This window comes from Ptychodera flava, chromosome 17 (genome assembly GCF_041260155.1).
Source record: "Ptychodera flava strain L36383 chromosome 17, AS_Pfla_20210202, whole genome shotgun sequence".
Taxonomy (NCBI): domain Eukaryota; kingdom Metazoa; phylum Hemichordata; class Enteropneusta; family Ptychoderidae; genus Ptychodera; species Ptychodera flava.
Genome location: NC_091944.1, coordinates 29,673,636 through 29,685,211, shown reverse-complemented (window position 1 = coordinate 29,685,211; position 11,576 = coordinate 29,673,636). Strand labels below are relative to the sequence as shown.

General features: G+C 41.1%; 3 protein-coding genes across 3 annotated transcripts; all 3 read right to left on the bottom strand.

Annotated features, from left to right (window-relative positions):
• Positions 1-5,106: 5,106 nt before the first annotated feature.
• LOC139116366 (uncharacterized) lies at positions 5,107-6,447 on the bottom strand. Its single transcript, XM_070679004.1, has one exon. It carries the CDS (start codon positions 6,445-6,447, stop codon positions 5,107-5,109), a length of 1,341 nt encoding a protein of 446 aa, XP_070535105.1.
• Positions 6,448-6,512: 65 nt separating this feature from the next.
• LOC139116365 (uncharacterized) lies at positions 6,513-7,088 on the bottom strand. Its single transcript, XM_070679002.1, has one exon. It carries the CDS (start codon positions 7,086-7,088, stop codon positions 6,513-6,515), a length of 576 nt encoding a protein of 191 aa, XP_070535103.1.
• Positions 7,089-8,884: 1,796 nt separating this feature from the next.
• LOC139116364 (uncharacterized) lies at positions 8,885-10,273 on the bottom strand. Its single transcript, XM_070679001.1, has one exon. The coding sequence runs from the start codon at positions 10,271-10,273 to the stop codon at positions 8,885-8,887; it is 1,389 nt and encodes a 462-aa protein (XP_070535102.1).
• Between the last annotated feature and the right edge of the window lie 1,303 nt (positions 10,274-11,576).

Below are 11,576 nucleotides of genomic sequence, written 5' to 3'. Positions count from 1 at the left end.
CAGTGCATGTGTTAGAAATTGTAGGTCGGCAGCATAATTTCACCCAAATTCACAGGCTTTTGATTCACCACTACTAATGTTGTGAAGTACCGAATGTTTAGAAGTATATGTTTTTTTAAAAACTTAAAATCATCTCTCCTTTTTCCCCGCATTGACGTAATGGTGTTTTGAGGTGAAAGGTCAAATAGCGTCCAATAACACCAAAAGTTATTGTACTCCGCGTCAAAGTTATTGGACTCTGCGTCCTCTGATACTGCAATTTACTGTACCAAGAAACTCCATAGATTGCAGACGCAGGTGTATAATAATAAAGATAATTGGGGCCATTCTGGTCAAAATTATGTTTTCCGTTAATTTTAGTGTGTTAGAATTAATTTTATATAGACCAGTAATAATTTTTCAAGCATATTTTATTTTGTTTCATGCAGTAATCCCAATTAAGTGTAATATAATATATTACTAACTCATTATGCATTCATCGAATTAATTTTATGTGCTAAAATTAATTCTACTAGTATTCAAATTAATTTTGTGAACCCGATTCCCCTTAGCACCCGATGTACCATTATTTATCACAAGCAGTAACAGTAGCGCACAGTTTTTTAATTTGAAACATGATTCACCGGTACTTATTTATTTTATGGATTTAAAATTAATGGCGTATTAATATTCATTTTAAAATAATTTATTTTGATTTTTTTGGCTCATTCCAGGAAGAATAATGAAGACAAATTATTTCTGATTGTTTAACCATATTAAAATTATGAACATGTAGTGGTGCATTATTTTTTGTGTGACCTGGCGTGACCCCATAAACTTTATGATTAGCTAGCTCCCTTTCCATGGTAGCAACGGCTAAATTTGAACATGATGTCTGTATACCTTTAAACACTTTTTTAAACTCATCAGGCCAAGACAAGGGGGGAATATTACAAGTTAAATGTTTCACGTTTAATCCTGCCCTACTTGACATACTATAGGAATCTAAATAGAATTAAACTAACCACCAACTCGAACTTAACTCTCAATGAATTTTGCCCTATTTCTCTTGTGCGAACGTCGTAGGAAACACTTATTGCAACAATTTACCCTAAATATAAAGAATCGGCTGTCAATTAAACTGCGGTTGCTAACCAACCGGAGGTAAACAGTGAGACTAAACGTGTCCAGAAATACGAGCGCAATAAACTAATCGTTTTGGCGTTATACAAGAGTTAGCATTCCAAAGTCTGTCACCCTGTTTTTTTCCAAGTTTGGAGAAGGGCGGCATTTCCATCTGAATGATTAAACGAAGTGAAACGCAAAATTCTATCGCTTATGATCCGGCAATATGTACAGTAGAAATACGCTGCAGTTATCTAAGCTTATAAGCTTATACTCCACAAAATGGCCACAGGCGGCGTGAACTTTCTTGAAGGATTTCTTAAACGTCCTACTTGGTACCTTAGACACTCACATGTGATACCCGAAAAGTATTCTCTGTAGTAATTCCAGTTTCTTTCAACATTCCGTCATTTTAAAGCTCAACGACACAATAGCACGAGCACATGGACTCAATTGCGCATAATCTCTGAAGGGCGTGCGCGTGAATTGCGCGTGTTCCAACAGTGGAGAACGCGAATCGCAGGGTCTCTGCCAGACTACACTGGCAGGGCCAATCTCCACACAGAGATTGAAGGGCATGTTACAACCGATAACGTAGTAACTAACCGATAACGTATCAAACCCGATAACGTAGTAAAAATTTACCGATAACGTAGTAAATCAACCGATAACGTAGTAACGAACCGATAACGTAGTAAATTTTTCTAACCGATAACGTAGTAAAAATTTACCGATAACGTAGTAATTTTTCCTAACCGATAACGTATCAACAAATTTACCGATAACGTATCAATGAACCAATAACGATTAAATCAAGCAATTCCGTAGAAAAGTTAACCATTACCGTATCAAAACAACCAATAACATATCAAGTAACTGATAATATCTGATTAAGCGAGTCATGGGGAGCGATAGAACGATCGATTCATACTTAGATAGATAGATATTAGATAGATATATATATAGATAGATAGATAGATAGATAGATAGACAGACAGATAGATAGTTAGATAGATAGAAAGATAAATAGGTCGATCGATGTATCGATAGTTAAATCGATCACTCAATCGATAGATCGATCTATCTATCTATCAATATTTGATAGATGGTCGGGTGATCGATCGATCAATCGATCGATACATAAATTTATTGGCAGGTCGATCGATAGAACAAATAATCTATAAATTCGATAGAAAGATAGATCAATTAATCAATAGATTGATCAATCGATTAGATAAATTGGTCAATAGATATATAGATAGATCTATAGATCGATTTGTTATCACATTGTCTCGTACTCAATTTTGTTTTCTACAATTTATTTTTTCCGTTTTGTTACAAATTTCTGCAGCAAATCAATCGTGCTTCGACTGTTTTCATAGTAGTACGAACGACTAAGTTTATCTAAATGTTGTTAAACTACAGAAATTGGTTTGGGAAGTTGTTTCTAGTCTTGCTATAGTAGCTATACAGTTTAATTGAAGTTGGGTAAAATTCAAAGAGATCGTACAAGTACTGATGAAACAAAGGCAGGGGAATGAGCGGCTGTTGGTTTACACAAAGAACCCTACCGAGAAAGAAAAGTATTACGTGTATGTATTCAGACAGAAAGTATTGTTGGTTGTAATAACAAGATTAGAAGCAACTTTCCAACCCCATTCAAGAAGTGTAGCAACATTTAGATCACGTTAGTCGTTCGTACTGCAACAAAAGTTATACAGGCAAATCGTGGGAATACTCTGCTTCGCATATAAATGGGATTATCACAAAACATTTTTTTAGCAAAGTAATCTGACCAGCTACAAAACAGAAGACTCTTTTTTCCTTCGGGACTGTTTTTTGGCTCTAGCAGATCAATTGCAATACCGCAATCACCGACAGCCAACATCGCAAATTTTGCACACATATTGGATACGTCAGCGATAGAAGTAACTGCGTATAAGTGATTAACCAAAGAATATTAATGATTTATTAGTACAATTGACGATATTTCATGTTATTGAAAATATCCATCGGGTGTATTTGAAAAAGGTAAGCATATCAGTGATTAATATGCAGGAACCTAATATTTTTAGTAACTCTGGTAAGGCCAAGAAAAATAAAAAGTTTGTTTCTCATCCTGGACATATTGCAGAAATGATGCGGTGACGCGGTTTCTTTTTCTTCTCAATTTTTTTAATTTTTAACCTTCAAGAACGCAAAAACATGAAAACGACAAAGGAATGCACGAAGGAATAAATGCACAGCAGTGTTGCTTTAGTATTTTTGTACAGCAACAGTTCTGCGGTTTGACTTTTAGTTGAGCAATGCAGTTTTGTCAACTTAATATAACAGTGACATGTGTATAGTTCTGAATGAAATGTTAGTGTCAGTTATTTTGTTTACAGTTATCTTTTATAAGCACTGTATTATGCAATATCGTCGTGTATTTTTGTTGTTTTTTTTTCATTTTTTCCAATGACCAGGAAAAAGTTGACGCGGCGGGTCTCAATTGACTCGCGCGAGGATGAGAAACAAGCTTTTTTTATTTTGCGATGTCTTCGTATTCCTTCTTCAAATAAGATGTGACGACGTGAATCACGACAAAAAGGATTGAAAGGAAAGAAAAAGTTATATGTTGTATACAAAATCTATTGACTTGGCTTGTTTACAGGAGTAACTTGCAAAATTAATGAATTTTGATTATAAGGAATTCAATTGATATACCTATAATTCAGTCCCAGAATGAGAGTTACATTGTAAAGACTTATTGTCATTTTGATATAATTGTAGCGCGCAAACAAATTCCTTAAGACTCAAAATTATTTGTCTGCAACTACTATGCAATAGTCGTCTACAACTGATATTCCATAATGTGTTCCCTCTTAAATAAGACGAAGCAAGTATCCGATCTAAGTTTCACGTGGTTTATACGAATATAAGCATGTCTTCAAGACTGAGAACAACAAATTCTTTGCGAAGAATGTTGTACTAAGAATGATGAGAACGTTGAGAATGTTTGGGAATGTTTGGGAACGATAAACTGAAAACAAATCAAACAAAGGGATACAGGAAGTGAGAACTAAGCTACGTTCACACTATGACACAGGAAGTAAATACTCTCTTTGACCAGGAAGTAAATACACTCTATGACACAGGAAATTAGAAACAGGAAGTAACTAACAGGAAGTAATACTCCCTCTAAGATGACTCAGGGGTCAAAGGTCATAATAGGTGGGATGGTCACATGACCCACCTCAGTAAACGCCCTCTAACGGTGACTGAACGTTTACTTTCGTTGACAAGATCTCATTTGCATAAAATCAGCCCTGACTTAATGAACAATTAGCTGCTTTGAAACAATTACTAACTCAAAGATGCATAAGAATACAATCACTAGACTACTTTACGTAAAAGGTCTCAAAAAGGTTGTCCTATAAATGTAATCAGAGTCGTTGAATGTGTCCATTATAGCATTCATTGTTCACATACTTCAATAAGGTCCTTGGCCTTTTGTTAGGCACACGTGCTCTTAGAGTCTCACAATGGAATAAGGCTATTCAATGTTCCTTCAAGAATGTCTGCTTTAAAGTCACAAAAGAATCAACTGAATTGCTTACCGATTTTGTGTAGGGTTGTATAAGACTATCGCATCAACAGGTTCAAAGCTGTTTCATCAAAAAGGTCTTTACAAGCAATCTTGGCGAGAACTATAGCCGGTCACTTTCAGAGACATGTCCACTCTCTGAAGGTCTCACTTAAAGTGACTAGAAGCACGCTTGGAATGGCTGCATGTGCGCAGTGCGTAATACAAAAGATAAACATTTAAAGGATGGAAGTTGATGGTGACTCATGACTTTGAATTTGAACTATGGCCAAATAAGGGGATGTTGATTTTGACCGTAACATTCCGGTCCCCTAATTGTGTAGATGTGACTCGGAACAATTATAAATCCAATATTCTAAACTGGTCAAAATTCAATCTAACTAAACAAACATGAATAATATACTGTTCATATATCACTAATAAAAAAGATTAAAGTTCTTAGCTGTTCTTGTGTCCTTCAGACGAATCTTCAATGGCGTCGCCTCCAGGAGCACACACAACTTATCCACTGGACGTCGTAGAGTAGTCGCTCTGGTCTTGACTTCTGCAAACCTGACGAGTCCCTTCTTGTCTTTCATCACTTCGGTGATTCTGCCCATGGACCAGGAGTTCCTCGGTGCTGTGTTGTCGACGATCAACACCACGTCTCCAACGTTGAGGTTTCTTCTGATCTCGAGCCACTTCTGTCTCTCTTGTAGCAACGGGAGATATTCTTTCATCCATCTCTTCCAGAATATATCTGTCAGGTACTGCACTTGTCTCCATCGACGGCGTACGTAGTTGTCATTCTTCTGAAACAAGCCGGGTGGCAGGGCCTGTTTTGGTTTCAGCATTAACAGGTGGTTGGGTGTTAATGCCTCTAGATCGTTCGGATCTTCTGACAGCCTGGTGATTGGTCGGCTGTTAATTATGGCTTCCACTTCGCAGAACAGCGTTCGGAGTGCTTCATCTGACATGCGAAGTGGTTGTTCTTTGAGCAAGGAAAAGATGATTTTCCTTATGGTTCTGATGTGACGCTCCCATACTCCTCCAAAGTGGGAACCTGCTGGGGGGTTGAATTCCCATTTGATGTCTTGTTGGTGGAGCATCTCAGCTATCTTCTCTTGGTTCCATCTCCTGATACTTTCCTTCAGCTCTTTGTCGGCTGCGATGAAGTTAGTCCCGTTGTCTGATCTGATGGACTTAACTTGTCCTCTTCGTGCTATAAATCTTCTGATGGCGTTGATGCACGAATCTGTATCTAATGAGCAGGCTACTTCTAAGTGTACCGCACGAGTTGCCATACATGTGAAGATCGCTCCATACCTCTTCTCAGTGACACGGCCACGTTTGACCTCCAGTGGTCCGAAGTAATCTACACCTGTGCGAGTGAATGGTGGCTCTTCGGGGGTGATGCGGTCCTTAGGTAGGTCTGACATCTTCTGCTCACAAACTTTCGCTCTATATTTTCTACAGATGACACATTTGGTTACGAGGTTGCGGATTGCTGTAGGCGCCCGTAGAATCCAATATTTCTCTCTTAGCTTTGCCAGCATCGAGTTCCTTCCAAGATGTCCGACTTCTTTGTGGGTTTCTTGGGGTATGATTGTTGACAGTGGTGAGTCTTTAGGCAGCACTATCGGGTGCTTGCTGTCTGGTGACACTGAGGCACGTTCCAGGCGTCCGCCAACTCGTATTATTCCTTTATCCAAAATTGGGTCCAGCTTATATAATGGGCTGTATCTCCTGACTTGCTTCTTTCGTTGAAGGAGTGCCATTTCATCTGGAAAGTGCTTTCGCTGCACATACTTCATGATTGCATCTTCTGCCCTTTGCAGATTCTCTAATGAAACAGGTGGGATTGTTGTTTCACAACTCTTCTGGCTAGTATCTGCGTTGGTGTCTTCATCGTCTTCCTTTCTTTTGCGGCATTATCTTGGAGGTTTTTCTTCGCTAACAGGAACCATCCGACTATTTTCCTTAGTTTCATCATGCTGGAGTAGCGTAGTAAGATCTTCTCTACCCCAAACTCTTGCTCTACTAGTACAGTGCTGTACACGGATGCTTCCCGCTTGACTTCTGGGTCTTTATTACCTAGCGCTCTGGAGATGTCCTGTTGTGTAGGCCATTCACTTTCTCGTTTCCACAGGAAATCTGGTCCTCGCAGCCATCTTTTGTTTTGCAGGAACTTGTCTACCGTTAGTCCCCTAGATGCGTCGTCTGCTGGGTTGGACTTTGTGTCAACGTACTTCCACTGTTTACTATCCGAACCTTCACGTATAATGTTGATCCGGTTGGCTACGAAGGTGTGGAATCGGGATGTTTCATTGGCGCAGTACTTAATCACTGATGTGCTGTCTGTCCAGAAGTATACCTTGTCGTTCTTAATGTCGAGTTCTTCCTCCAACATTCTGTTCATTCTCACGGCCACTGTAGCTGCTGTCAGCTCCAGGCGTGGGATGGTAATTTTCTTCAGTGGTGCAACCCTTGCTTTTCCATAAGGAAGGCGCAGTGAATTCTTCCGTTTTCGTTTATGAGTCTGATATACAATGCGACACCGTATCCATATTCACTGGCATCAGAAAAGTGATGTATTTCACGAACCTTGACTTCGCCAAAGTCTGCTGGTTTGTAGCACCTCTGAGTTGATACGTTTTCTAGTTTTGGAAGATCTGATAGCCATCTTAGCCATTTCTTCCGATCGTCTTCTTTGATCTTTGCATCCCAACCAATACCTCTACGACACAAGTCTTGAAGTAATATTCTTGCAGGTAGGATGAACGGAGCTGCGAGTCCAATGGGATCGTATACTGAGCTGATAATTGATAGTATGCCTCTTCTCGTTGGAGGCCGGCTTCCAATGTTGATCTGGAATCCTATGGTGTCTGACTCGACCGACCATGAAGTACCTAGGGCACGCTCTACTGGTAGGCAGTCGTATTCCAGCTTCAGGTCTTTGATTTCCTTAGCTCTTTCTTCTTTTGGTATAGTCTCCAATACTTCACGGCTGTTGCTCACCCACTTTGTTAGACGGAAACCGCCTTTCTTGCAAGCAGCAGTCAGATCTTGTGTCAACTCGATTGCCTTCTTCGTACTTTCTACCGACTTGAGGCAATCATCTACGCAGAAGTCTCTCTTTATTGTTTTGACAACTTCCTTGTTGAATAGGTGGCTGTTGTCGTCGGCCATCTTGTGTAGTGCTGTGTTCGCGCAGCTCGGGATGATACTGCACCGAACAGGTGAACCATCATTTTATAGACTCTTGGAGGGCTTTCTATGTTTCCATCTGGCCACCAATAGAAGCGTAGACAGTCACTGTCCTCTTCTCTAACCTTTACCTGGTGGAACATAGCCTCTATGTCTGCCATTAAAGCGATTGGTTCCTGTCGAAATCGTAATAACACTCCTAGTAGATTATTTGTCAGATCCGGCCCTTGTAGTAATAGGTTGTTCAACGACACCCCTTGGAACTTTGCTGAACAGTCAAAGACAACACGGATCTTCTCTGGTTTCTTCGGATGATATACTCCATGGTGGGGTATATACCATACCTTTCCGTCGTCTCGATCTAACTCGTCGTTAGGGACTTGTATTGCGTATCCCTTCTCAATTATGTCTGCCATGAACTTCTGGTAGTCGGCATGGAACTTTGGGTTGTTTCTCAACTTTCTTTCCAGGCCTTTAAATCGTTGTAATCGTTGTTGTGCTGATTGTCCGGTAGTCGAACTCTTTCATTTTTGAATGGAAGTCCAATTTTGTAGTGTTCGTCTACTAGCTCCTTGGTTTCGTTTACCTTCTGCATGAACTTCTTGTCTTCTTGGGAGTGTTCCCTTTTGTCATCTATCATGCGCTCAGGAAAATCAAGGTCAATGATATGTAGCACTAACCTGTCTAGTTTATCCAGTTCTTCCATATCCTCTACGGCCACAACTTCTGTTCTGTAGCTGGGAGGATGTTGCCCTTGTTCGTTCAATCTGACTACGTGCCAGGGGATCCATCCTACGCGTGTTCTGCATGCGTGAGGGGTTGAGTCTGGACCACGTATTGTTTCCAGAGGGGTAAATACTGCTGTTTCTCTGGTACCTATCATCAGTCCTATTTCGGCATCTATTCTTGGAAGCCTTATATTCTTCAAATGCGGCCATCTCATGAGATCCTCTTGATGGGGAATGTAGTCTTCAGAGACGCCTATCTCTGGTTTAGTGTATACTGTTTTCAGCTTACCTGTGGCTCTGAACAGTCTAGGTTGTAAACTTCTATGCCCGTGACTTTGTCGCAGGTGTGGCTGCCTAAGCCGTTCACTGTATTTACCGTCAGCTTTGTCTTTCTGCCTGTGGCTCCCACTTTTCTCTGTAACGCTTCTGTGCAGAATGATATGACACTACCTGTGTCCAGAAAGGCATAAGTCTGTACCATTCTATTTGAGCCTTTCAACTTCACCTTGACAGGGATAATAGTCAGCAGGACCTTGCAGTTATCATCATCACCACTGGTGTCATCGTCTTGACCACCGGTCCCCATGAAGGACTGTACTTGGTCCACCTCTGCCATGGTGCAGTGTACTGCGACACTCTCCGTCTGTACTGGTCTCTTTGAATCCTCATCTTTATCAGTTGTCGGTCGACAATCCTGATGTAGTACTGTTGGGTGTTTTCCTTGGCATTTGGAGCATTTAGCTTTCTGCTTGCATTGCCTACTCCGGTGACCAGGTTTCAGACAGCCAAAACATACACCTTGGTTTCTCAGAAAGTTAACAGTATCTTCTTGACTGGCTGCAATCAATTGTTCGCAACTGTCGAAAGAATGATTGTTATCTTGGCAGTGCAGGCATGGTTTCTGTTGAGCCTTGTTTGGTTTGGAGGTTGAAGTGTTGCTCTTCTTGCTCCCTTGGTTCGTCTTCTTGTCTGCGCTTGTAACGCTAGTGGCGAAAGATTGTTCCACTTTGTCTGTACCTCTCTTCTTTTTCACTGGATTGTCGAGACTAGCCATTGCTTGTCTACTGTAGTCCGGGCATGACAGTCTGCTTGCTTCGGACTTCACCAGATCGACGAGGTCTTCAAATCTTACTCTTTTCTTGGCTTTGCGTATCTTCGCTGTGCGTTTACTCCAAGAATCTTGAATAAAGTAAGGAAGCTTCTTGACGATCCGTTTCATATTTTCTGAATGTTCTAGTATTTCTAGGCCATCAACGCATCGGGTTGCTGTCTTACATCGATTTAAGAAGATGGCGAACTTGTCTAATGAGGCAACATTATCTGGCTTGATTGGAGGCCAGTCCAAAACCTTCCTCAGGTAGGCGTTGGCTATCTTGTGTGGATCACCATAGCGCTCTTCCAGCTCCTCCATGGCACCTTGATATGCTTCACTTGCATCTATACCCGCATACCCTTGAACTATTTCATGGGCTGTGCCTTCCGTGAACTGTCTCAGCAGAGTGAGTTTATCTTTATCATCTTCAGCAGTCGGTACTAGTTTGGTCTCAAACTCATCTATGAATGATCTGTACTCCATGATGTTACCGTCAAACTTCTTTATCACTGTGGACATTTTCTTTATTGCTCTGATCATGGCCCACTGTGCAGAGTCACGTGTCGTCTTACTCATGTTACTGCCACTGCTTCTAATGGAAATTCTGGAAGCTGCTACACTGACTTCTTCTTCTAATCATCCGCCTCACTGTCATTCTCCCTTTCTATTGTAGGAGTTTCCTTCTTATACACTCGTACTGGTGTTGTGGTCTTTCGTGGTTTTGTTCTGGACACAATGGATTTGTCCTCCAGTGGTTCAGTCTTAATATTGATGGCGATATCGTCTCGAATTCGTCACCAAAAAACTTATTCAGAGATCTAGCTCTAGCATCGGCTACGGCAATCTTTGTGTCAAGTTCATGTTGCTCCTCCTTGAGTTGAAGCTCATGTCTTGCCATGGCCCGCTCCATTTCTTGCCTCTCCCGGTGTTCTTGGAGTTGAAGCTTATACTTAGCACGCTCAATCTCTTGCTTCTTCTTGAGCTTAGCTGACCTTGCCAACAGTTCAGCCTTTTCCCTTTCATCTGCTAGTTTGGTGGCTGAGAGTGCACTGTGGCTTGTATGATGGCTGACCCCACTCTGGCTGCCAACTACAGACGGCTTCGGTGTGCCGACTTGAGAGACACTATCTTCTGGTCCTACATCCTCTTGTGGATGAATTGGTGTGGGGTTCACAATTGGTGTTGGTTTCGCTTCCTGTTTGCTCACCCATGCAGTGGTGTCTTTAAAGAAGGTCCCAAAAACGTCTTCGACATCGGCCAGCCAACGAAGGCGTTCGTCTGGCACCTGATCCTTTGGGAGTAAACTTTCGTATTCATAGCACGTGTCTGCAAAGACTTGATGCAGCTCCTTCCACACTTCAAACTTCAGTTTGATTGTGAATAGGTCTGCCTTATCAGCGATGAGGTCTTGTATTTTCTTGGACTTTTGGTTAGTGAACTCGCTGTTTTCTCTAAGAAGCCACCTTTAGTAGATAACTCATATTTAAGTCCTTTTTCGGACAGTGTTCTGTCACGGCCGCTACGCCTGGGTTCTTGCAATTCCTTTTCCGGTGACGAAGTTCTTGATTCTTTTCTTCGTCTTCCATGGTTTGACTTAGGTGAATATCACAAGTCCGATACAAAATCGTTAATGAGAAATGTAGCGCGCAAACAAATTCCTTAAGACTCAAAATTATTTGTCTGCAACTACTATGCAATAGTCGTCTACAACTGATATTCCGTAATGCGTTCCCTCTTAAATAAGACGAAGCAAATATCCGATCTAAGTTTCACGTGGTTTATTCGAATATAGGCATGTCTTCCAGACTGAGAACAACAAATTCTCTGAGTAGAATGTTGTACTACAAACGTTGAGAACGTTTGGGAACGTTTGGGAACG

What these genes read in the sequence shown, in the direction of transcription:
- LOC139116365 (XM_070679002.1), bottom strand. Translation starts at nt 7,088, where the DNA reads ATGAACAGAATGTTGGAGGAAGAACTCGACATTAAGAACGACAAGGTA.
- LOC139116364 (XM_070679001.1), bottom strand. Translation starts at nt 10,273, where the DNA reads ATGAGTAAGACGACACGTGACTCTGCACAGTGGGCCATGATCAGAGCA.
- LOC139116366 (XM_070679004.1), bottom strand. Translation starts at nt 6,447, where the DNA reads ATGGCACTCCTTCAACGAAAGAAGCAAGTCAGGAGATACAGCCCATTA.